The following is a 26,854-nucleotide window of genomic DNA, read 5'->3' as shown; positions in this document are numbered from 1 at the left end:
AGGAAGGGAGATATTGCAAAAAGGGGGCGGGCGGGAAGGGGCCCAATTGGGAAGGCTGATCAGGGAAGGGAGCCCGAGGGCAAGTGCTGGTGAGAAAGGGGATACTGGACAGAGGATGGTCTGGCCCCGGCGAGACTCCTAAGGGACACAGGTATCCAGTTGTAGAGGCAGGAGACTAGCATGAGAGGGGGAGAGAGAAGGAGGACGAGAAAAGGAAGGTCTTGAGGAGCTTCCGGAACATGAGGAGATCCAGCTCAAGATGGAGAGGGGCAGGGAGGCCAGTCTAGAGGGAGGCTCCTGCCGAAGAGAGAGATCTACCCCCACTCTCTGCTTGGATAAACATCTGATCTGCAGAGAGTTGGAGCTGGAGGATCGAAGGACTCTAGCAGGGAGGTATTTAGGGAGGGAGAGTTGAATGTAGCACAGTTCTAGGCCCCTGAAAGCCTTGTGGATGATGCAAAGGGTCTTTAATTTGATCCTTGCAACCACCAGGAGCCAGTGGAGAGATTTAAGGGCTGGAGAGATGCGGTCCCTGGGCTTGAGGCCAGGGATAAGTTTTGCAGTCCTATTCTGGATTAGTTGAAGAGGGTGGAGTGAGGATATAGGCAGATTAAGGAAGATGATGTTGCAATAATCAAGCTTAGAGAGAACTAGAGCTCTAGAGATGTTGAGTTTCTGGGGGAAGGTGAGGAAAGGGAGAATGCCTTTCAAGAGGTAAAGCTGATAGTGAACCTTCTTGGCAATGTCAGCGAAATGGGGTAAGAAGGAGAGAGAGGAGTTGAGGATGACACCCACGTTTTTAGCCTCACACAAGGGTGCGAGGCGGGGGTCCAAGGAGGGCGGCCAGAGTGTAGGTGGATAATAGTACAAAAATGATTATCAAATTCTCATAGATGAGGGACCAGTTATTCTTCGTCCAAGGCCCTCTCCGCACCCCAGATGCACCCCACAATGGGAGATAATATATCACTTTTTGATGTTCAAAATGGAGGTGAAATTGGTAAGTTCTGGTATCTCATTCTGAGTAAGTATCAAATTTCAAGGCCCCATCTACTGAAAGAGCATTGAGATTTTGATAATCATTTTTGTACTATTATCTGCCTTGATAAGGACCGAGCAGGTTGAAACACATGTCGGTGGTTTGGGTTAAATAAATCGATTTCGAAGAAGTACACAAGGAATCTTGAACAGATGTATTATTATCATTATTTTCTGGACTTTGAGGACAAGAGCAACATTGCCTGGTCTAAACAACGTTTCCTTACTACTTATGATCAGGCAGGGGTTTAGCCTGAATAGACCATACTTTGCAGCTATGCATAGAATTGTGTAGTAATATAATTAAACAGATAGTTTAGCACACCACAGTGCCTGCTATAACCCCCTAGTAATGATCAATTATTTTATAATCTATAGTGTTACTCCAAAAATAATCCATCATCATTTTCAAAATGTATGTAATGCATACTAGTGGCGAGGCAGGTTCCCAAGTGGGGATCTTCTGTTTTCTGTTGTGTGGTGTGGGTAGACAGGGTGCCAGGCATGGGTTTTGTGTTGTAGGCTGGAGAGACAGGAAGCCAGGTATGGGTCTTTTGCCCTGCAGATTCATGTTTGGCTCTGAGAGAGAAGCCAGGCCCCCTGGTCCAGCTATGGCTCGGGTCTAGCAATTAATTATCTAGCTTTGTCACCTCTTTAAACTGGTCTAAACCTAAAAATGGGATTGGATGGGATGGGATGGGAGGAGATGTAGGCACCTGTCAAATTGCAAACTGAGACATGGGGCTCAATCCCATTTTTCCTTTTTATATTATCCTGGTGAAACCCTCTTACTATGTTTGGTATGTGGGAGAGTTTCTTGGGGTCCGGGTCTATAAGAGAGCACAATCGTCACTGAAAGACATGTTGCATAAAAGGAAGGCAATGTCCGTATGGTCTACTATATAAACTTGAAAATGTGTGGGAGGGAGGGGGACAGGTTGCTATTGAGTTTACTTGTTCTGGAAGTTGGGGCTGCTGCATTGGGATTTGAGCCACAACCCTGTGCCATGGTCCAGAAAAGTATACTTGCTCCCATTCCAAAGGTTGCCAGTACTCCCCTGGTACTGGCGTATTGTATGTTTCTCGCCTCTTTTTTTAAGATTGTGCATTTTGACAAGTGGACACTTCCATTCAATGTTCTGCTTTCCTTTTGCACATTAAATATAATTGTATTTGGTATTTGGTGGGGGCGATTGTAAAACGCAAGAAAAGGTCATCGTAGCGCTGTAGAGAACGTGCAGGCGGACAGATGACGACGGCCTGATATGGATGAAATATACTAAGAGTACTAAAAATAAGTCCTAATAAAAACAACCTAAACAATTTCCGGATTATGATCTGAATTTACTTGTTTTAAGGTTTTCTTTGGGCTTGTTAGAGGCTCTTCCAGCACTGAGGTGCCAGAACAGAAAAGGCGCTTACCTTTTATCGAGACGCTGTTGGAGAATGATTCTAATTTCTACGACGTCTACTTGCACTAATATTGGCAAATACACCGGTGCAGTGCTCCTACTGACCGAAAAACCCAAGCTCTGTCCATATGGACCAATGAACCCAAGGGAAACCCTTCTTGGCCAATATAGCCAAGATGTGCCCACTTTCACCCGTTTGGGTATGTAGTCGCAGTATTGACCAGTACAAGTTTGTCAAAACCATATTGACCAGTGCAGCAGTACATTTCCCTTTTTGGCCTGTATATACATGCTGTGTTCATTCTTATTTTTCTGTCCGACACTGTTCTCTTGTTTCTACTTGGGATGGAATGATACATTTTTTTCCTCCCCATTTGACTGCATATATATATGTGGGGGAAGACGCCCTGCAACTATACATATATGTATATGTGGTCAAATTGGGCATCCAATATTACTCAGTCTTTTGGGATGCAGTCTTTTTGCCCTTGAGTCTTCACTAATGCCCTTTGATGTCTGATATGCTGGTCTAATCGCTAAATGTTAGGGACAGGCTAATTTGGGCAATTGCTTCCATCATATGCCAATTGCAGCGTGTGATAGGGTGGCAGTTTGACAGGCCTACTGGTTGCAGTATGTATGGAGATGAAGTGTAGTGGAGACGAGGAGTATTGCTCCTCCCTAAATCACTGTTCCTCTCTGCCTCTCTCGTATGTAGAGACTGCGAAGGTAGGGGACATGACTAGTGACTCATGCAGTGGAAGTGATGCTGGATCCCTCTCTGGTCTCGCCGTATTTTTCCTTGTATTAAACTGCCACCTTGGAACTGCTGTTTCCTCGTGTGCGTTTCCTCGCTCAGAGTATGCTTTCGTGCTCAGCCTTTTATTTGTGTGGGGAAGTGTGATGGAAGTCAGGTGATTGTAAGGATCAGTAATTGCCTGACTTTGCCTGACCATGGTATTGGGACATGTCAGGTATAGAGCGCTGGTGTTAGTCCGTTGTCGCTCACGGTGTACTGTCCGTGAGAAAGTATTTGTATCAGAAAAGGAGAGGGGGGGGTTAGGTTCCTAGGTAGATGGGCAAAAGGTGTTACAGGGAAGGCGATACTGTGTCTCACCATCCGGTTCCCCACTTCCACTACCCAAAACCCCTCATCCAGGTGATCCACCTGCACTGGTTCACCCCCAGGAACTGGTTCCAAAAGCGATGGCTGTGTCCTGGCCACCTGGATGACAGATCCCTGGGAACTAGCGGTGAGACACCTTCAGGTTTCTCACACTCGCGCACTCTCAAATTAAGACTAGCTCACGATAATATTTCTTGGTAATTGTTTAGATGCCATCCTCTCTATAACTGCACTTGCTAATTATGGGCTGAGTTCTACTTATGTTGACCTTATGCTTCTGTGTCGTATCCCCAAATGTGAGCCACCCCCTTTGAGACTAGGGAGGTGTGCCCACTACGCAATACCATCCTTAGGCGCCAGGGTAAACGGGATCCCATTGCGGTACCCATCCCCCCTCCGGGGACAAGGAATGCTGAAGTAGAGATTCCCTATCCCCTCCCCTCCCCTCTCCTCCCTGCACAGTCCCAAGCATTCGTTGGGTACATGGGAACTGAGCAGGGTAGCCATGTGCAGGACCCCTTTTAGGGTGGATGGCTTGGTCTCTGACATACATCTGTTGCAGTCTCATTGTAAAACCTGGAACCATGCCATCTCTTCTTCCACTCCAAAGGGGTTATAAAACACACTGAGTCATCAAGAGAACGGAAGACCAGCTAAGGTGCAAGACATGCCGTCTTGCACTGCCCCGTAAATGAGAATGTCCGTCCCATCAGGAGAAGCTGATTGGGAGAGCCATAAACAGAGCATGGCCCACAGGGACCCGAAGCAGCTTGAAGAGCGCTGCCTCTCCAGCGATGGCAAAGATCCCGCTGAGTCCGGGTCTGCCAGGAGAGGAAGACACTTTCAGCGATGTAAGCCATACCGGAATCCTAATCATCCAGCCCAGGAGGAAAAAACTGAGGCGAAGTAGCCGACTGTGCCGTCCAGAGCCAGGACGAGGTCACGGGTCTGCGCACCCCAAAGAGACCGCCCCCACAACACAGCACCGCCGCTGGAGCAACAGTATTCAGTGCTGCACTATTGGCTAGTGGAGGGTGGTGAGACAACCCCATAGCCCGCAGGGGCTGATAATCTGAAGACCCCAAGAGTGGGTAAGAGAAATCCCCAGAGAAACCACAACCAGAGCGGACTAAAGAAGGCCCATAGCCCACCCGGGGATAATAATCAGAGGAATCCAGGAGGCGTTGAGAGAAACTGTGACCAAAGCCAGAACACAAGTTAGGCAATCACTTGGCCTCCTCAGGCTGCGAGCAGGAATATCCGAACAGGAACAAGAAGAGAGTGGTGTTTTCTAAATACCAATGGCTACAAATCATAGGAACGCGTTGTGCCAAACAACATTCAGAGACATTTTTGTTGTTGTTTGTTCATCTGAACCACTAGGGCAAGAGCTGGAAGAGACTTAATGGTAAAGAACTTTTTTGTTTATTCATCAGGAGTACCAAACCAGGAGCCGGAAGAGACTTTTTGCAAACTCTTTGGTCGGGGTCAGAAAACCAGCCACCACAGAGTGAACCGAGGAGGAGAGCAACCCTAATCTAAGTAAAACTTAGAATGTCTTTCTTTCGTTTCATAGTGGCAGGCCAGATGTTCAGATAGGTTAGGTTTTGACTGAGGACTGAGTTGATTTCTTCAACGTCCTGACGAGCACCTGTTTTTTTGTTTTAGAGAGCAGTGAACTCATCATAGTGGTAGGGCTGAAAGGTTTTCTTTCATTTCAAATAAAAGTTGTGTTTAAACTTGTTCTCTTGTCCATCTCTGACTTACCACAGTTCTCAGACAACTGAGACCCCTACTTTCATCTGAACACTGCCCAACTCTTGCCACAGCTATTATTGGTCACAAGTTGGACTACCATGATTCTACACACGCTGGTGCTCCTGATTGTTAGTCAACGACTTCAGCCTTTGCAGAATTCAGCCGCCCGTATAGTGAGTGGCACATATATTAACTTCTATTTTGAGGAGGTTTTACTGAACCCCCATCATAAACGGGAATACATTCAAAATGCTTACTATTGCCCCAATATCATAAATAACACATAATAGTTGCTGATCTTCTGAGCCTCAGAAACAATATCAACATTCCCTGCTTCAAATCACCCACTTTACCACCAAAATTCAGAGTATGCGATACAGAAATGTGGCGGTAACAGGATTGCCACTTGTTTGCTGCGTTTATCCTGAGTTTCTGCACTTGTAATGTCATTTATTTAATGCATTTATTTATGACGCGCCGTAGCCCACAGGCATCAGGGCGATAAAGAGACAAACACATAGAGCATACTGGGGCGGAATAATGAAGCCCAATGTTTCCGCTTTTCTGCCATAAACACCCGTACCCACAATTGGTTAAATGTGAGGAAAGCCATTGGTTCTCAGCTATGTTTCAAGACCTTGAAAGCGGAACAGTGGCAAGTCACCCTTCTCCGCAATTTGTTTTCTAGAGCATTTGTTCTTCTGTTATCTCGTCTCATTCGGAGTTGGCAGAACTTGCTTTGACCAGTGTGACCGAGGCCCAGGAGAAGGAAATCCGTGCATCAGTGGAAAAAGCAAAAGAATGGATCAATGAAACATTGAACACACTGCTCAGTGGACTCCTCCCTTCCGAGCAGCTGAAAATTGACAGACTTTTGAGGTAGGTTTGGAATCTGTACTTACCGATGGCCTAAAGTGGTTACCATTTTGGGGAAATGTTGCGGATCCTAATCATTTGAAGTATTGTAAATGCATTCAGTTTTTGCAGATCTTATTGTTTTAGATTTGCTCTTTGTGTATCATTTTTAGTAGCATCAAGGCAGTGACTCAATAGCACTCATTAGTAGTGAGGCGTGGCAGTAACACTGGCATCATTTATTCTGGACCGGCTCCCTCTGAGTCTGCCAGTAGGGGCTGTGAACCCGTGAACTATGGCAGGCCTGGCCTGCCAGTAGCTCAGGCCCCTAACGGCAGACAAATTACTGGCATGACTATTAACAGGAATGGGAACTTACCATTCCACTGCCGCTCGTAATATCTCGGTATTACGGGGATATCGAGTGGCAGAAATGGTAAGCCAAGGTTGCCGTTAGACCGTCGGGATTACCGTCGGCCTACCGGCAACCTCATAATGAGGGCCAAGGACTGTTTTGGGATCTGTAGCGGGCAATAAAGAATGTTTCTGTTGTATCAAGATTAGAGCGTGACCGTAATACCCTGTTAATTGTAATTTTCTTGAGTGTGTGGAAATTTTATTAGTTGGCCTGCTCCAAGGCTGTGACCTTTCATAGGCTGCTGAGAACACATTTACTAGTTATTGGCATATTTAATTAATTGGTCTTGAGGTCCACAACTCTAAAGCACATGGGACATTTTCATCTTGCAGGCACTTTTTTTGGTACAAGGAGAGACTCTAAAGAAATAGTACAGGCGTTCAGGACCTTGTGCACAATGATTTCAAGCAATTTAACCAGGCTGTGTAAGAATTAAAAATGAATGCAAGGGTGGTGTAAATTGATGACAGGCAACGCATCATGCTGATCTTGCTAAATTCAAGACATCATGAACATTTAGATGAATTGAGGAAGTCTACAAACACAAAAGAGGACATTTGGAAGTAAAATGCTGTGTTCTACTTACGTTTGTTGGCCCAGATAAAAGTTTCTTTATAAGTTGAGATTATGAGTCTCTTGGGCACTGGCTGCTTCTGACATAGCCAATACACGCGATTGGCCTGACTTCGTTGTACCTCTGATGTACTGGAAGGCACTCTACTCTTCTCCGTAAGATCAAGATTAGTTAAGCCCTCAAGGTTTTCTTGAGTGTAGTGTCAGATCATCACTAGAACAAGGAAAGCTGAAGCTCAGGGTTCAAACTTTGATTCTGTAGATTTATTCAAGCCACTCACTGATCTCTGATTTGTGCTTCACTCTCTTGTATCGGTTTCTAATTGTGTTTGTCACAGTGGAGAGATGTGTAAGATATTCTTCAAGTTAGGCCTTACTCCATCCTGACCTTTTCTTTGATAAAATACTATTGGTCCGCTTTGAACCTGTTGTCTGTGTCTCCTTCCATGATGCCAACCTCACACAAGCCTGAGCTCTCACTGGACACATAGAGTGCCAGTTACTTTGGGAGACGAGCTGAGCAGAAATGTATAAAGGACAGTCCCTTCAATCCATTTCAGCATAATTTCAGAACTGAGAGGCTGGGACTGATGTTGCTGGGTCCCTTGAGGCAGGAAACTGACCCCTTTTAAACTCATACTGGGGGCTTACTAGCAGTGGCGGCTGGTGAACTTTTAAAGTGGTGAGGCATAAATGTACCTTCCAGCCAAGCATGAGCGAGTGAGTCTGACCCAGAAAAAAGGGTCCGCGGTTGTTCTCTCCCTGGTGAAAATCTTTTGAAATGAGGAGTGGAAATGGTGTTTTTCCGGTTCTATGTGGTTAGCACCATTTACAAGTAAAGTTGTAGAAAAAGACCAATGATACAAGCAGTTCTCAGAGGCGAACCGACAATATTCTACTGACAGAGATGCCAGGTTACCGACAGTCGTCGTCCCTCTTTCTTCCTCATTCTCCCTCCTCCATGATCATGGACTTAATGCAGAGATAAGGAAACATTGCAGAGATGGGAGCAGTCCTGCAGGCGGGTGTCTTGTGGTAGTCTATTAGTCATATGAGAATGCACCACTTTTATGGAACAGGAAAAGGGGACTATGCAGCAGAATGTACAGGTGGAAACCCGTCGGCAACGGTACCAGCACTTCTGTGTCCCCACTCCAATATGTGACTCTATGGGAATGGGGACTTACATTTATTTTTTTTACAAACTTTATTTTCTATTTTCTTCTCAAGAGCATAGGTTACAAGCATGCATAAGAAAACCAGTGTAGTATTTTAAGCATTCTTCTTACAGTCAGTGTTAATTTCTTTCTTAAGTAAGTTGTTGAGTATAACAATTAAACCATTAATTCCCCGCCCCTTTCTTTTCCATTATTCTCTTTTTAAACAGATTTATTTTCCCTTCGGCAATACCGTATTCCAAACCTATTAAGTGCAACATAAGGAACAAGTTACTTACCTGTAACTGTTGTTCTCCAGCATGGGTCTGGCATGGATTCACATGCTCATGAATATTCCCCGTCGTCGGGCCGGGAATCCTCGGTATAGAAAAAATCAGTATCAGTTTCGTTTCTGATCTGTCTTTCTTAGTAGTAACCAATCACTGGTCTCTGGGTCATACTGCCCCCAGCCAATGACTGCCCTCTCCCTAAGCCCCGCCCCTGGCAGCCATCCTCAGATTTGGTAGCACATGAAGTGGCAGTATGACCAAGTGAAGAGCCGCAGAGGGGCAGGCGGGAGGGTTCGCATGTGAATCCATGCCAGACCCATGCTGGAGAACAACAGTTACAGGTAAGTAACTTGTTCCTTCTCCAGCATGGGGTTTGGCATGGATTCACATGCTCATGAATATAAGAATACATAGCAGTATACAAATGCACAACCACGGGAGGTGGCAAAAGGCTCAATATCAAGCAATACAGCAACTCAACATTAAGCAACTCTTACCTCCTCATCAGGCTCACCTTAGGCGAACAGGTTGCGCAGCACTGCCTAGCCGACTCTGGACTCCTCCCTAGAATCCCGGTCGACGCAGTAGAATCTCGTGAAGGTGTGCGTCGACCTCCACGTAGCAGCCCTGCAGATGTCGAGCAGGGGCACACCAGACAGGAACGGCCTAGTAGCAGCGATCGCTCTGGTCGAATGGGCCCTCGGACGGCCTGGCAACGGTCAGTTTGCCAACCGGTGACAGTGCATGATGCAGCCGGAGAGCCATCTGGAAATGGAAGTCTTCGAGAGAGCATTCTCTTGATTCACAGGTCCAAAGTTCACAAACAGCTGTGATGTCTTCCGAAAACTCTTCGTGCAGTCCACGTAGAACTTCAGCGCTCTAGCTACATCCAGCGAGTGCAGAGTCCTCTCAGCCGGCAACGAAGGCGAAGGGAAAAAAACTGGCAACACCAAGGGCTCGTTGAGGTGGAAGTCCGACGGCACCTTGGGCATGAAGGAGGGGTGCGTCCTCAGCACCACCCTCGTGTCGTGAAAAGTCAAGTATGGAGGATTGCAAGACAGGGTCTGGATCTCTCCCATTCGTCGTGCAGCCGTGATGGCCACGAGGAAAGCGGTCTTCCACGACAGAAACTTCAACGGCACTGAATGCATAGGCTCGAATGGGGCCCCCATGAGCCTAGTCAGCACCACGTTGAGCTCCCACGCCGGGGCAGGGGCCTTCACCGGCAGGAATGATCGGAACAGTCCTTTCATAAATTCCTTCACCAGTCAATGAGACCACAAGGACGCCCGTCCTGTAGTCCTGGTGTAACGTGAGACGACAGCCAGATGTACCTTGATGGAAGCGTGAGATAGGCCAGCCTTGGCCAAGGACAATAGGTACGGCAATACTTGAGGGGCCGTAATCCACAGAGGGTTAATCTTCTGGCACAGCACCAGACAGAGAACCTCTTCCATTTGTGTCTGTAGCACTTGAGAGTTGAGGATGCCCTGGCCTTTGTGAGAACCTCTCTGCAGTCGGCCGGGATGTCGTATCCTCCAAACTCTAGTGCTGCAGGAGCCAGGCCTGCAAGTTCAGCGACTCTGGTTCGTGATGAAGAATGGCGCCTCCTTCTCTGGAGAGAAGATCCGCGTCCGTCGGCAGCTTGACTGGTGTGGACGCTGACAAGTCCAGAAGGTCCGGGAACCAGATCTGCCTCGGCCACGCCGGTGCGACGAGGATCATCCTGCACCGGGACCTCTTGAGCTGGTTGATGAGCCGGAGTAGAAATGGCAACGGCGGGAATGCATAAAGGAACAGGCCGTCCCAGGGAAACGAGAAAGCATTGCCCATGCTCCTCGGTTGGGGAAACCTGCTGGCGAACCTCCGGCACTTGGAGTTCGCCGCCGTCGCGAAGAAATCGATCTGGGGTTTGCCCCATCGTCGGAAGAGTCGGTCCACTTGATCCTGGCGCAGTTCCCACTCGTGGCACGAGCGCAGCTCTCTGCTGAGTGAGTCGGCGATGGTGTTTTTTTATCCCCGCCAGATGAAATGGTACCAGAAACATCCCTTGGGCGATGGCCCAATGCCACAGATCCTGGGCTTCCTTGGATAGGGCAGGGGATCTGGTTCCGCCCTGCTTCCAAATGTAAAACATCGTGGTGGTGTTGTCGGTGAAGATCCTCACCACCTTGCCCTTGAGGGACGGAAGGAAGGACCTGAGGGCCCAGAACACTGCACGGAGCTCCAAGAAGTTGATGTGGAGAGTCTTCTACTCCGGGAGCCAAAGGCCTCTCGCGTGGAGACCCCTGGTGTGCGCTCCCCAACCTTCCAGGGAGGCATCCGTCGTCGCCGTCACCTGGTGGGCCGGGGCTAGGAAACCTGTTCCCGCCGTCAGATGAGAGCGGACTCCCCACCATCGTATCGCCTGACGGAACGCTTCGTCCAGCGGGATCCTGTCCTCGAAGCTGCCCATCGTCTGGATCCACTGGGCGTCGAGGAATTCTTGCAAGGGCCGCATCCGAAGTCTGCAGTGGCGCACCAGATAAATGCAGGAGGACATCATTCCGAGGAGGGACTTGATAGACCTCACTCTGGCCACGTCCGTGTCCAGCAGACGTTGCACCTTTCCTAGGATGGTCTTTATCCTTTCCTCCGACGGTGAGGCCCGCTGCGCCACTGTGTCGAGCTGTGCTCCCAGAAACAGGGCGACTTGCGACGGGACCAGGTGGGATTTTGGAAGGTTGATGGATAACCCCAGGTCTGTGAGCAGCTGGACGGTCTTCGCAGTGTGTTCCACGGCGAGCTCCCTTGTCTTTGCCCGTATGAGCCAGTCGTCCAGGTAGGGGTAGACGTGGATCCCCTGCAGGTGCAGCCGCGCCGCCACTGGTGCTAGGCACTTGGTGAACACCCTGGGCGCCGATTTTAATCCGAACGGGAGGGTTTTGAACTGGTAGTGCCGCCCTTTGACCACAAACCTGAGGAACTTTCGGTGTCTCTTTAGAATAGGGATGTGGAAGTAAGCATCCTCCAAGTCCAACGATGACAGGAAATCGCCCTCCTCCAGCTGTCCCAGCACATGCTGGAGGGTGACCATCCGGAACTTCTGTGCCTTGATGTATTTGTTTAGTCGTCGCAGGTCCAGGATGGTACGCCATCCTCCTGTCTTCTTCTTTACGAGGAAGTATCTTGAGTAAACTCCGGAGCCCCGAAGCCTCTTCGGGACGAGCTCGATGGCACCTTTCCTGAGCATCGCCCTTACTTCCAACAGCAGTTGAGGGACGTGATTTTCCTTCCTGGCCACGGGAGGAATGCGGGGGCACCTCTTCTGGAACTCGAGGGCGTGCCCCAGGGCCAGGGCGTCCAGCACCCAACGGTCGTTGGAGATGGAATCCCACACGCTGACGAACTTCGCCAGCTGGCCTCCCACCGGGGTGCTTCGGGGGGGGGCCCGACGGTCGGTTCAATCTTGCTTGGAGACCGCTTTGCTTCCTTGACCACCTTGGCGACAACGGCGGGATCCACCTGACTTGCCGCGTCCCCTGTAGGCCTCCTGCGACGAAGGTCTTGCCGCTTGACGGTATGTAGAGGAGCTGCTGCCGGCTCCCTTGGAGGCACCCTGTCTGCCTCCGGAGCTCCGAAAGGACGGCCGTAGACGTTGGAGCACACCCAGTGCACGGGCCGTCTCCGTGTCCGTCTTGATCGCCTGAAGGGACTCATCAACCGCCTTGCCAAAAAGGTTATTCCCATCGAAAGGCATGTCCAAAACCTTGGTCTGTACGTCCTTGCGGAAATCCGTCGCCTTGAGCCATCCTCGTCGTCTCAGGCAAACGCTGTTGCCCAACTGACGGAAACCGGTGTCGGCGATGTCCATACCCACCGTAATGGCGTGGTCCGAGGCAATCTCACCTTCTTGTAAGATTTCCAAGGCCTCGGCCCTCTTGGCGTCTGGAAGGAAGTCCAACAGAGGGGCGATCTTGAACCACAACTCCCTGTCGTAGCGGGCTACGATGGCCAGGGCGTTGGCCGCCTTGATGGTCGTCGCTGCAGATGAGATGACCCGTCGTCCCATCGCATCCAGCTTCCTACCCTCGCCATCCGGCGGGGAGGTTGAAGTCGAGGCCGATGCCCCCCCCCCGCTTTCTTCTTGGCCGCAGCCGAAATGACCGAATCCGGGGTAGGTTGCGCCCTAAGGCACAAGGGGGCAGCGTCGGGTACCCGCCACTTCTTCTCGTACCGGTCCCTCTTCGCAGGAGCCGTGGCAGGGTTCTTGAGGAGGGCGAGCCCCTCATCCCAGATGTCATCAAGAAGCGGTACGGCGAGGACCGTCTTCCTTTTAGCCTCGCGCCTTTGGTAAAGGAACCCTTCCTTCTTCTTTTCTTCGGGGCAGAGCTGGAAGAGCTCGGATGCCCTGGAAATCATAGCATGGAACGATCCAATCTCGTCGGGCGGGGACGCCCGGGCAGGGGGCGACGGGGGACACTTCCCGTCGTCGCCTCCATCGTCATCCGTATCCATCGTAGTCGTGTCCATGCCTGTATCATCCTCGTGGGTAGTGGACCGGGGGGGAAGGCAGAGAAGGCCGCAGAGGCGGGATAGGTGGCCTAGGATGCGTCCTCCTCCTCTTAAGTGGTGGGCTCTCCGAAGGTCCTGGCTCCGGTTCCCCCGTCAGGTCTGGCTCAGGTACCTCCGTCGGGACAAGGGGCAACCTAGTCCTTATCTCCGAGCATAAGGACTGGATGGCTGACAAAATGGCCGCCGAGGTGTCCTGCGGCGCCGGAAACGACGGGAGCGAGGGCTCTTGAGATGCCTCGTCTGCGACACCGTCGCCCTCGTCGTCGCCCTCGTTGGGATCCCTCCCGATGGGCTGGGCCTCCTCCACGACTTGGATGAGCTCCTCTTCAGAGGTCGTGTCCGTATCCACGAGGGCCACCAGCCCCTCCCCCATCCTTTCCAACGAGGACTTTGTGGGGGTCTTCTCGATGGGCCTGAAAGACGACTCCCTCGCGGTGGCAGGGAGACTCTGGTACCTGAGGGCGCCTCCACAGGCTGAGCCAGGGCTGTGGCGACATCCTCAATCGAGGTCCTAGCAGGGTGAATTAAGGCCAAGGTCACCTTCTGTATGCCTGGGGCCTTCACCTTGGGGGGAGGGTCCGAGCTTCGCTCCCCCTCTGCCGGAATCTTCGAGATCGACCGGGGCCTCTCCAGAAACTTCGCCGGGTTCTCGGACTTACTCTTACCAGAGCGTTGGCTCGTGGTTGATGGCGCTGGGGAGGATGCGCCCTGCCTGGCAGCCAAGGAGCCTGACTGTTCGGCGCTCCCGGTGCCCGCGGACTCGCGGTGCTTAGCCTTTTGTTGGGCCCCCGTCGCCGGGGCACCTTCACAGGACTTAGAAGACCGCTCGGACTTCTTTTTCTTCTTCTCGCCTGGCGGGCTCTTACCTTCCAGCCAGTTGGCAAGACGGAGGTGGCGATCCTTCATGGTCCGCTCCGACATGTTCCCACAAAACGCGCAGTCCTTTTCCTTGTGCGTCTTGTCCTCATGGAGACAGTAGAGGCATAAAGAATGCTCGTCCTCCTTGAAAACGTTCTGAAGCTGGCATCAAGGGCAGGTCCTGAACAGCTTCCCGGGCGTCAAGCTCCCTTTCTCCTGGGCCATGTCCGGGTAGGTCTTGGAACTTCTGGAATCCTCCAAAAGCGTAACTCGACGAAATCTTCACCCTTGAGGGGCGTAGAAACTCCGAAACGGATCCCCTTGGTCGGATGTAAAAACGGTGGAGCTTGAGGCTCTATTTAACTGAAAAAATGAGAAAATCTCCTGAAAAAAGCACGAAAACGCAGCAAAAGCTCGAGAGCTACAGCACGAGGACTCCCAACACTTGAACGTGCAGTAAAAATCTGAGGATGGCTGCCAGGGGCGGGGCTTAGGGAGAGGGCAGTCATTGGCTGGGGGCAGTATGACCCAGAGACCAGTGATTGGTTACTACTGAGAAAGACAGATCAGAAACGAAACTGATACTGATTTTTTCTATACCGAGGATTCCCGGCCTGACGACGGGGAATATTCATGAGCATGTGACTCCATGCCAGACCCCATGCTGGAGAACATTTATTACAACATATCCCTATTTACTCTTGTTGCTATATCGTATATTGTCCTGAATCTCTGGGGTTTTCCCCTTTTTTGTTTAATTTTGCCCCCCCCCTTGGTTTTTCATCCCCCAAAACCCACCCCCTTGGCCATTCTTACTGGGTTCTTGAGTCCTTTGCTGTCTCCTTCTGGTTTTCTCGTCGTGCTGTCTCTCTCTCTCTCTCTCTCTCTCTCCCTCTCTCTCTCTCCCTCTCTCTCTCTCTCTCCCTGTTCTGGATTGTCAGGTGATCGATATATTTATGAGGGTCCGTGGTTTATAGAAACGGGCTTCCTTGTCTCCGACAAAGTCTCTAAAAGGAGACCATATGGACAGGTATCGCTGGTATGTCCCTGTTCTTATGGCAGTTACCTTCTCCATTGCCATTACTCCCCATATTTTCACCCACCACAATGGTGTCGTCGGGCCCTCTAGCGTTTTCCACTGTTGTACCAATGTCATTTGTGCTGCTGATAATAAGTGTGTTATTAGGGTTGCCATGTGTCCCGATGCTGCGTATAATCCCTCTGCCTCCACTCCCAACAGGATCACCTTAGGTGAGAGTGGTAAGTCTCTGCCAGTAATGTCTTTCATGTGTCCCAGTATCTCCTTCCAATAGGAAATTGCCTTGGGGCATGACCACCACATGTGGAATAGATCTCCTCTCCCTCCACATTGTCTCCAGCAGTTTGGGGGATACTCTGAGTTTATTTTGTGTAATCTGTGGTGGGACATATACCATCCTTAGCATAATTTATATGCAGCTTCTTTAATTGCTGTACATTTGAAGGATCTATGGGCTCCTGTCCATATCTGGTCCCACTTTCTTTCCGTTTTCGACTCTCCGACATCTTTATCCCAGTTCTCTTCATATATTAGGTTGTCCATTGGTTGTGCCCCATCAAGCAGTCTGTAGATTCTTGATATTCCCCTCTTTGGTTCCCCCTCTTGCATTGTTAGTTCCATGCCTGTTGAGGCTCTTGTTCCCGCCCTTTTCACTGATGGGTGGGAGATCCAATGTCGTACTTGCATGTATCTGAACCTTTCGTTTTCCCCCAGATCAAATTTCTTTTTGCATTCTAAGAAAGGGATTGGGTTACCGTTTTGGTACATGTCCTGCAGTGTCAGGGTGTCTGCGCCCTTCCATCCCTCCCAAAATGTCTTCTTCAAGCCTAGGGTGAAGTCGATGTTATGTGCTTTTGGGGATAATGGGCCCAGCCCTCATTTGATCTTTTTCATTTGCATGGCTCTGTCCCAGTTACTCAGGGCTGTTTTAGTGGCTCCTAGTAATTTTCCTTCGGCTTCGCAGGCCTTGGGGTTCAGTGCCAGGAGCGCTGTTATCGGGATCTGTGTGGATGCTTGTTCTGTCTCTCCATCCTTTGGTGTCGGCTGGTTTAGCCCACTGGAGTATGGGGGCCAAGTGTACTGCCATGATGTATCTGCCCAGGTCTCGGACCCCCAGGCCTCCCAGAATCAGGGGATGGGTCAGTATGCTTCTCTGTATTCTGGGTCTCTTTTTCACCCATATGAAGCTATATACTGTGTTTTGAAGTTCTCTGATTAACTGTGGCGGGATCTCGGCGGGTATTGAACTGGTCACATATAGTAGGCGGGGGAGAAGAGTCATTTTTACTGCTGCTATTCTGGCAAACCACGATAGTTACTGGTTATCCCATCTCAGCAGGTCCGCTTTTAGTTGTTTCCAAAGAGGGGGGATGTCTACCCTGCATAGGTCCTCAAATTTCTTTGCCAGGTGTACTCCCAAGTATACTAGAGTGTTTTTCTCCCATTTCAGGGGGAATCTCTGCTTAATGCTGTTTATTGTATTTGTGTCCTCCGTTATGTTCAGTGCTTTTGATTTATTGTAGTTGATTGTAAACCCGGATATGGTGGCAAATTCTTCCAGTGTCGCTACAGCCCTCGTAATGTATTCGTAGTATCTCCAATATGGAGCATCACATCATCGGCATATAATGCTATTTTCTGCAGGGTCTCCTTAATTTGTACTCCTTTTATATCGGGGTAGTCCCTGTATCGCGCTGCTAGTGGTTCCATAGACATTGCAAATGGTTGGTGGGCTTAGGGGGCAGCCCTGGCGCGTACCTCTCCGTATATCCACATGTTTTGAGTTGCGGCCATTTATCAGGAATGATGTAGATGGACGTTGAAAGTTTGCCAGGATCATCTTGCTGAATTGTGTCCCGCACCCGAATTTCTCCAGGACCATCTGCAGGTATTCCCAGTCTAAGCTGTCGAAAACATGTGTAGCGTCTAGGGCCGCTAATGCAAATTTCTGATTTTTGCGTCTCCCTCTTTCGATTACATCTATGGCTCTTCTGACGTTATCTTGGGTGTGTCTTCCCCTGACAAACCCTGCTTGATCCTCGTGAATGATGTCTGGGAGGATCTGCGATAGCCTATTTGCTAGTATCTTTGCATATAGTTTTGCGTCCGTGTTTAGGACCGCTATCGGGCTGTAACTTGAGCATTCGGTGGGATCCTTGTTTGGTTTCAGAGTCAGGATTAAGGATCTGATCCGGTGTCTCTGATTGTGTTGAAGAGTCAGGTGAGGGGGCCCAGTAGTCGCGTTCAAAATGTTTTGTAGTACGCATTTCCGAAGCTGCCCGGGCCCGGGGCCTTGTTCCTTGGTAATGAAGAGATAGCTTCATTGATTTCTTGGGCTGTGAATTGTCTCCCCAGGATTTCTTCTGTCCTTGTCCGAGATTTGGGGTAGATGAGTAGTTTGTAGATAGGATTTCTGGTCTGTTGCATTTAGGTTTGCTCCCTGTAGGAGTTCTTCGTGCAATCGGACCATTGTCTCCAGTTTTTCGTCCTCTTTTTTGATCACATCTTCTTTTTCATTTCTTAGGCCAACTATATAATTCCGGGTTTTCTGTTTGTTTAATTTGGCCGCTAAGAATTTATTTGTCTTTCCTTCATGGACATAATATTATTGCTTGGTGTTAAGCAACGTCTGCGTTACCGTGTCAGTGGTGTGAGCTTCCAGTTGGGCATGGACTTTCTTTAGCTCTCGCCACGATTTCTGTGTTTGTCGGGATTTGTGGTTCTTCTCTGCATCTTTTAGAGATCCATCTTCCGGGTTGGTATAGCTCGCTCCCTACAGTATACCGCTGCCTGGGCCATGAATTCTCCCCTGATTACGGCCTTCCCCGCATCCCAGACTGTTTTCCAATCAACCTCGCCGTTGTCGTTCTCTCTGAAATGAGCGTTTATAGTTTCTTCCATGTGTGCTGTAAGCGCCATGTCGCACAGGATCAGGTCGTTGAGTCTCCACGGCGGGCGTTGTTTGGTTTTTTTTCTCTGTCTATTTCCAGGTTGACTAGTACTGGGGCATGATCTGTAATGTATTGTGCCCCGATTTCCACCTTCGTCACTTGGGGGATTAGAGTTGCTGAGACCAGGATCATGTCTATCCTGGAGTACCCTCTGTGTACTGCAGAAGAGTAAGTGTATTCTCTTGTGTCTCCTTGGAAGAAGTGCCAGGTCTCGATTACTTCTAGGTCTCTGAGGAACTTTGCCAATGCCTGTCTGTTTCTCTGGTCGGCTACCGTAGGGGACAGAGTTTTGTCGTGGCTAGGGTCCATTACGCAGTTGAAATTCCCTCCTATGATTGTCTGGCCTTCGCACCAGCTCCCTAATTTCAGTAGGAGATCTGTGATGTATCGATCTTGTCTGTCGTTAGGTGCGTATATCGCCAGGATTGTGTAGGTCTTCCCCTTAATCTTTCCCTTGATTCCCAGGTGTCTCCCTTCTGTATCGCTAATCATTTGTTGCTTTCAAAAGTTCAATTCTTTAGCCAGCAGTATTGCGACCCCTTTTGATTTCGAGTCGCTAGAGGCGAAGTATTGTTGTGGAAAGGCCTTGTTGCGCATCCTTTTTTCATCAGCTTTCAAGAGGTGGGTTTCTTGCAGAATCGCTACCATTGCAGGCAACTTCTCGAGCCTGTTGAGAATCGCTCAGCGTTTCCCGGGGGAGTTCAGCCCTTGTTCATTTAGTGAGACGATCAGCGTATCTGCCATTGTTGTATGGGATATGTTCGTTGCTTCTGTCTTCTAGTGTGTCTTTGGGGAATTATCTCCCCCTTCCGCTTTGTTGATTGTTGTTTCTTCGATTTTTGGGTGGTGGGCCTTTTCTTCCGGACCCGGATCCCCTCTTTATGCATCTCAGTCTCTGTTTGGCCAAATTTCCCTCCTCCCCTCCCTCTCCCCTTCACTGGGGTGTTCCGTGCAGGGGATTTGAGTTTCCCCTCCCAACCCACACCCATTGTGGTTTGTCCCTCCTCCCCCCATTCTTCTCTATGTCGGGAATGTATCTTTTACCGGTTTGGTTCCAATATACACCTTTTTTTCCTTTCCTCCATGCTTGTTTGGGCTATTTTGAAGTGGCCCACCTGCTGTGGTCAGGTGTTTCCTCAGTTTCTCTTCCAGTCGCTTCTTTGTTTAGTGTCTTCTTCAGGGTGTCTCGCTCGTGATATTTGAAGGTGCCTGCAAGTTTCTTTTCTCTGTTAGTCCTTCTTTTCTTTTCGGATGACCATTCCCATTGGTTGTTTTGGCTGCTAGGTGCACTATTTTGTGGGCTAGTTTCGGTTTGGTTTTTTTCTCCCTCAATTTGTAGTAATGAGAGGCCTTCCTTGCACGTACTGATCCTCCTTTGTTTCTCTTTCCAGGAGAGGGCTAGTCCAAAGGGGAATGTCCATCTATATGCGATTTGTTTGGCTTGTAGCGCTTTTGTGATCGGTTGCATAAGCTTCCTCTTATGTAGGGTGACAAACGCTAGGTCTTGGTACAGTTGGATTCACCCTCCATTGATCGTTAGTTCTTTGTGGGTACGTGCGGCTCTCAAGATGTCTTCCTTCTGACTATAAGAGACCATGGCAATGAGAACATCTCTAGGTCTCACTCCTGGCTTGCTCCTTTTGGGGCCTACTTGGTGAATTCTGTCAAATTCGAATCTCTCTGGGGGGGGGGGGGAGTCGTTCAGGATGCTGCGAAGCATTGCTGCATGGTGTCTCGTAGGTCTTTATACTGGATCGTTTCTAGGAGGCCCTTGACCCGGATGCTGGATCTTCGTGAACGATTTTCCAAATCTTCGGTTTGGATCCCAAGATTATTTGTGGCCCTGGCAACTTGGTCTAGTAAGCCATTGTATTGCTTTGCCTCCCCTGCCATTTGTGAGAGACCATTTTCAAGTGTGTCTACTCTGCCTCCGAGTTTGTCTATTTCTTGTTGAACCTCTTTCAGGGATGTCTTCAGCTCTTCTTTCATCGTTTCTAGTTGGGTCTGGAGCATGTTTGTTATCCTGGTTTCCATGTCCTTTAGACAGTCAAGTAGCTCTTGCTTATTTATGACCATGTCGTCCTGGGGCGTGGAGTTGTTGGGCGTCGTTAGTTCTCCCTTATTCAGGGAGTCCTGGGGGGCACTCTGTTGTGATGTGTTCCAGCAGCTTTTTAGCAGACGACTTTGATTTTTCACCGGTGTTTTGGTTCTCTGGTGGGTGGTTTTCCCTTTGTTCCCGGGCATCAGGTTCTCTCACCGTTGAGACTCCATGTGGGCCTCCTGACACTTGTTCTCGTGGGTTTCTGCTGAGGGTGGTTCCGTCCGATTGGGTTTCCCAGCAGTATTCTGTGTGGTTGGGTATTATGGGATTTTTATTGCCCGGTGTTGTTGGTCTGTTCGGGTGTCCCCTGGTGTCACCGTGGTCGGCTGGTCTGGGATTAGATCTGGAGTAAATTCCCTTGTGTGACCACTCAGGTCACCAATTGGCGTTTACTGACCCCTTCTTCCCTGCTTCAGGTTGTTTTCGTGGTTCTGCTCTGGGGCAAGTCTGGGCCTAGTCTTATTCTGTTCCCGGGGCTCTCCCGGTTTTTGTAGAGCTCCCAGTTATGTAGTTGTGAGGCAGTCGTGCTACACTATATTGGGGAACAGGTAATCGTGTCAAACTCACCAGCTTCACAACAAATGGATCATTGTCTCCCACATATCCAGCCTCGTGGGGTTGTTGTGTGTTGCCCATGCCAGGACTCACTTATATGATCAGAGGGGAGGGCATGGCAGAAAGATCATCAGAGATAGCCGTACGGCTGCAGGCAGTGGGGATATTCTCCTGGGAAATGTTCAAGTGTACTGAAGGACATATTCTTCTTTATATTATATGTCCACCAAGAATGACGGGGTGTCGCAGATGCCGGTGCTAGGACACCCTCACCCGGCGTCACACTCAACCCGTTCAGGGGATCAGGTGTTCAGCAATGGTGGGCCGGGGCTGATGTTCTCCTTACCCGGTTGTATCCGAACAACGGGGCCTCGGCACCAGCAAGTGGACCTCCAGATGGGGGCAGGAGGCGGAGGGCGGGAAGGCCCTGTGCACCCCCCCGACCGCCCAGTCTGCCCTGCTTGTGCCTGGGGCCACCTCCCCGCAGAGCCAGTGGTCGAGGCAGTGCCGCGTGCTGCAGCGGGCCAGGCCGCAGGAGTTAGCCCAGAGAGATGTCGTATCCCCGCGTGGTAGCGCGGTCCGGTGTCTCTGACCACGGGGCACAGAGAAAGCCCCCAGCACGGGTGAGCCGACGTGGGACTCCACCACTCAGATGCTCTGGCAGCTGTCTACCCAGCGTCTCCCCCTCTGCAGTCACCGGCAGGAGCCACAGGGCACCAGGCAGTGCGTAGTCTTTAGTCCACGTCGGTGAAGGGTGCCGGTAGCCGCATGAACCAAGGGCAAGGTTGGATGGGGGGTGTCCATGACCCCAAGCGTTAAGGCTCTGCCCACCTCGCGGCTCGATACTGGCCGCAGCCCGCGGTGTGAAGTCACTGGTGCGTGGAACAAGGAAGCGGCTCATGGCTCCCGGAGTCACTGGGGGCCGGAGTTGTGGTAATATCTCTGTCCCGCCGTCGCGGTTTTGCATCAAAGTCGAGCAGATTGTCCTGTATATATTGAGGTATTAGCCGGGACTTACATTTTACCGGCACTTGACTTCCCAGGCTGCCGGAGTTGTAATTTTCCGGTGGCACCCAGGAAGTCGGGCGCCGGTAACATTTTACGAGTCTGGCGGCAATGGCATGGTTTCCGCCATACTCGAATGAGGCTCGTGGTCTCACTTATGCAGCCTGTCTTTTATGATGTTTTTTTTTGTTTTATTTGCAAAGAGCCTGCATTGGGTGCAAGTGAAACACTGCATTGACTTCAGGACTCTATGCCTGGCACACAAACACATTCGTGGCGTCGCCCCCAACTATGACATCAGAGTGAGCCCTCATTCCTGACATGCCACGCACCTGCTTTGCATTGGGTGCAAGTAAAACACAGAATTTACTTCAAGACTCTGACTGGCACACAAGCACATTCATAGCGTCGACCCAAACTACATAATGAGAGTGAACTCTCATTGCTGACATGCCAGGCCCCTGGGCACTTTGAGGGTCGGCCCATTGATTTCATAGGCTATTCTCCCTGGATCACTTTTCTACTTTGCAAAAATCTGTTGGTTTAAAACGCACCTTATTCGATTAGCCTATGATCCATCGTGACTATAATTCCAGGCTCGCCTAACAGTGATAGTGCTCTGAAGCTGCTTTACTTTGCAGTGTGCACATTTTCGTTTAGGCCTATCACATACCTCCTCAGCAATATGGGTTTTCCAAAAGTATTGTGTTATTGAATATGTTTCCACATTTCATTATAGGCAATTCATGACCCTACCCGCCCTAAAGGCCATCCAACTTGTTAAAATAATCTATATTTCCCAAATGGTCAATCCAGATATACTGGAGTACCAGAGCATGCCCAGGTCCCCGTAAGCCAAGATGAACTGTGCCCCCAGCCATCTACAAGGACCATCAATCAGGACATCTGCCCCATTTCCCTAAATGCCAGTCCTGGCATTAACCCAACCACTCTGACTTTACATGGCCACTGGACGCGTCAGCCTGCCTCAGATATACCAGCCATTCAAAAAGTCACTGGCCTAGCGGGAAAGCCCCCCCCCCCTCCCCCCAAACTAACACACAATTTCAAGTGCCTGGTATTCTTGCCCTCCAGGACTTTCGATTTGCTTCACTGTTCTTTTCACTATATCACTGATCTATTTGCCTATGGCAACACTTGTTTTAGTTTTCCCCTGCATCTCATGCACCTAGTCTTACTTGTGGTTTGTTCCTGCACTTTGTCTCGTTGGCATTCAAATATTCGGCTTATTGGATATTTGAAACAGTATTGGCTTTTGTCTGCATTCAAACACTTTTGAGTATTGTCTGTGTTCACAATCTCATACCGTTCAGTCATGTGGTTACACGCAGGTCGGTATCCCCGGGGTCCCCAACATCTTTGGACGGACTCATTGGTCGTTTATGGCATCTACAACTCTTGGCGTGCCTTTCTTCGCTGGGTTGGCTTCCTACACATTGTCGACATTCCCCCAGTGTTTCCTGCAGCTCGGCCATCCCTTGCCAGCTTTACTCTGTGACCTGGACCGGAGACTGTGGTTTCTTGGCACGACTGCACCTCCAGGAGCTCTGCTGTGGTTCCCAGTGCTTCCGTGGTCCTTCAGGTATGCCTGCTGCTCCTCTCCTCCTTTCTTGCCACGCCGGTATGTGTTCCTTGCATTCGCGAGCCGCCACAAGGAATTGGACGTCCTCTTGCTCAATGCTTTCTCCTGCACGATCCTCGCTTGCACTGCCTCAGCCATTTTTAAATGTCCCGCATACTTTAGGTCTAGTAAAACAACTAACCTGCACTTCAGGCTTTCCTTGATCTGCATGAACTCCTTCCTCCTTCTCTTCGTCTCAGTACTTGAGGACTTATGGGAGATGAAGTCCATAGATGATCTTGGATTTCTTGGATTATGTTCAAAATCTCATGAAAAGGTACATCAAAACCAGCTATGTTTGAGTTGTGCATGGTTGAGTCATAAATGGGAGTTTGACTAACATGATTCGGAGGAAAGTTATTCTGACTTTTACTATTGGGTGGAACTGTTAAATGACCCAAGGGCTTGGGTATTATAGGATCTTCCTCGGGGTATTGGGGCAAATACAGCATCTCATCCAATGGAGCCACCACCTCCCCCCGGTGGTTGTCTCCTCTCATGTGATGCTCACTCATATAGCTGCCCCAAGGTCCGGTTCAGGTAGCTGCTGCTGTCCCGAGGCCACATGGGAGGAAATCATTGAAGGAGAGTCAGTGATGACTCCACTGGATTCATCACAGCACTGAGACACTAAAAGACTGCAATCGGAGAACTTTATGTCGGGCGGTGTAGTCCTTTCTGTCCCCAATATAGCACGAGAGGGAGCACGAGAGGGAGCACGAGAGGGAGAATGAATTGACCACTGAGGATGTTTTTTGGGAGGTTGTGGATCCAACACTTCACAAGGCAATGCGCGTGCTGCTGAAAAGCGTCAAACATACTGGTCTGAACTGTCTTCTGGATGTTGACATTCTGTGACATTTTAACATGGCACTAGGAGGGAGAGACATTGTCCAATAGAGAGGAGCAAGTTAGATTAGTTATGTGAGAGAGAATAACCGCTAGCCCCAGCGTGGGCCAGCTGGGAGAATAAGAGCAAAACTATCCATGAGAAAGAATACTCTCAGCTGGCCCTGACTATGGCTAGCAAACATAAATAGATGGAGAAAGGACTAAAGAGAATTAATAAGAAGAACCTCCTCATATGAGGGATCCCACCACAATGTGTTGTTCTCTGCTATCTCCATGTTTTAAACACAATCAATCTATCAATCAACATAACTTTATTTGGCCATAAGCCGATCAAAGTACAAAAAATTACACACAAAGCACTCATATACATTTGTATTGGCTTCGGAATGTAAGCCGAATTCCCAGATTATGAGACAACTTTGTCAGTAACGGTAACAGCTCCAAAGCCTAGTCAGGTGACAGGGCTTCCATAGAGGACCAATCAATTGGCTGTGTGAGCAGCAACCCTGCTTCCTTTGTTACACCGCCCAGATATTTTCCCAAATGGAATTGCATTAGCCCCAGAGAGAAAGGAGAGCTCGGGCCTTGGTTCATAGGAGTAGGCATTATTAGGATGGGGAATGGTACTCATTTCGATCTTGTTAGGAAATGGCAAACACCGTCTTCTAACCATTCTCAATATTCCGTTTGCCACCATTTGAGTCCCTCAGTTCAATGCAGATGGTGTCAAGGGAACACCCTCCATTATGATGGTTCCTTGTACAACTTATGATATCCTCTCCAATGAGGGAGTGACACTTACATACTGAGCGGAGCCAGTGTGTGCATTTGCTCATCAGGGAATCCCTTGTTTCATGCTGCTCGTGAGCACCTTTAGGGACTCTGTGCAAAATATCTGACCCCCACCCCCACCCCCCTCACGTGGACCTCTCGTATATTCACAGTTCTGGGCTTGGCGTTGGTGAGATCGTAGATCACTGAGGCTGAAGGTCCTTGGGACAAAGGTGAGGCTACAGACACTGCCCATCGAACTTCTCTCTCACCCCGGGGCGAGTTACTCAGACCCTGATCTACCTGGCGGAGTTCCTGTGTTGCCCGTTGGGGAAGGACTGGTGGTATTCTCAACTTGCATCGGGCGGCCCTTTCCGGGCAGGGGAATGCTTGTACCAAGGGAGTCATTCAAGTTTAGGACCACAGGTTGGCTGCTATGTGGTTTCACAGGAGCTGGTTCAGGAGCCCCTGGGGTAACAACTGCACTGTGTTGGCACACCCCCATGGCTCCACCCCCCCAGTAATTCACCAGGATGTGCCCAAGCAATCTCTTTATGTCTGCCAGTCCTCTCAAAACTAAATTGCACTTGCAGTCAGTTGAAGGGACCTCATTAGCTTAGGTCACGGAGGGGCTGGGGTGGGAAGTAACTGGAAGGAGGGTATTGAGTAGGCAGGACTAACCATCTGCTGGTGACCTTTTTCAACACATTTGGCCTGCACCTGTTTTTTGTTTGCCTGCTCCTCATCTGTGTGGACCTTGAGCTTGCCTGGTGCTGGTGAAAATGATGTAGTTGAGTTGAACTTGGATTGCAAATCGTATGCCTCCTGCAGCATTTTCAAGGTGGGGCTGCGCTACAGACTTAGATGGACAGACTGTTACACCATCCGGGTTAAAAGTTATCAAGTTTAGGCCATCTGTTCCATCAAAGCTAGGATCTGTAGGAGAATGTCGGTCTACAGCAATACCAGCGGTACCAAGCACTGGGGCGGGAAGCGTAGATATGGGTGGCTTGTGGATCTCCGAAGTAGCCTTGTATGGGTCAAGCCCTCCTATGTTGGGAAGAACCTCTTTGTGTAGGTCAGTAGTTTTACAGCCCATAACGTCAAGAGTACTCCCCAGGAAATTATTTATTTCTTTTATCAACTGGTAGGTGTCACCGGTAAGCTTGATGAGACTAAGGGGGTGTATTTTCGAGTCAGCATCTGATAATAAAGGTGGTATTATCCTTCTTACAGTTGTTTAAAGACAGGAGAAGTTTGCGGGGGTTGAGGAAAAGATTGGGGGGGGTTGGGGCAGCCATGCACTTCATTGCAGCCGTGACTAACATGGTAGAATGGAATAAAGAGATGAGGACGAGAAGCAGATTCAGACAGTTCAGGTGCCCCTCCCTATCACTTATTCTCAACACAACGCAGTGCCCACGTTCCTTGCTGTTGTTGAATGATATGCTACTGAGGGCAGGCACAGGTACCAGGAACACTCCTCCCGCAGGCACCTAACACCTTGCGGGAGCCCAACACCTGTGCCCTTGTCCCGCAGGCTTCACTCTAGCGGAACAGGGCCGCGGCTGAAAAGGAATAGGGGGTATGGCTCCAGGTAGTCCTCAGTACGGTATCCCTCATGGGCCAAAACAGCGACGACAGAGTGCGGGAGCGGGACAGAGTGGGAGCCGAACTCTTGCGCCCTTGTCTGTTGGGCTAATGCTAGACTAGCTGCAGGACCATCCGATCACCGACCTACTTATGCTTTGGGTCTGTACAGGATGCATATGTTTTACTACCGTTATGTTGAATATAAGGCAAGTAGAAAGACAACGGGGTAAAGAGATAATTCAATGCAAAAATGATTTAAGGTCTATAAAGGGACCGAATAATCAGTAAAGAAAAGAATGCCATTGT

At 49.7% G+C, this 26,854-nt stretch overlaps 1 protein-coding gene across 3 annotated transcripts in view; it reads left to right on the top strand.

The window, feature by feature from the left end:
- ENO4 (enolase 4) overlaps positions 1-26,854 on the top strand; it is a 418,823-nt gene that overhangs the window by 61,045 nt on the left and 330,924 nt on the right. For all 3 annotated transcript variants that reach the window (XM_069611917.1, XM_069611918.1, XM_069611916.1), the window contains exon 3: positions 6,023-6,213. In XM_069611917.1, coding sequence (XP_069468018.1) covers positions 6,023-6,213 — 191 coding nt within the window. The remainder of the gene's footprint in view (positions 1-6,022; positions 6,214-26,854) is intronic.

The sequence above is a fragment of the Ambystoma mexicanum genome, chromosome 8 (assembly GCF_040938575.1).
Source record: "Ambystoma mexicanum isolate Mex_15411 chromosome 8, UKY_AmexF1_1, whole genome shotgun sequence".
In the NCBI taxonomy this organism is placed as follows: Eukaryota; Metazoa; Chordata; class Amphibia; order Caudata; family Ambystomatidae; genus Ambystoma; species Ambystoma mexicanum.
This window is presented reverse-complemented; position numbering and strand designations above follow the sequence as displayed.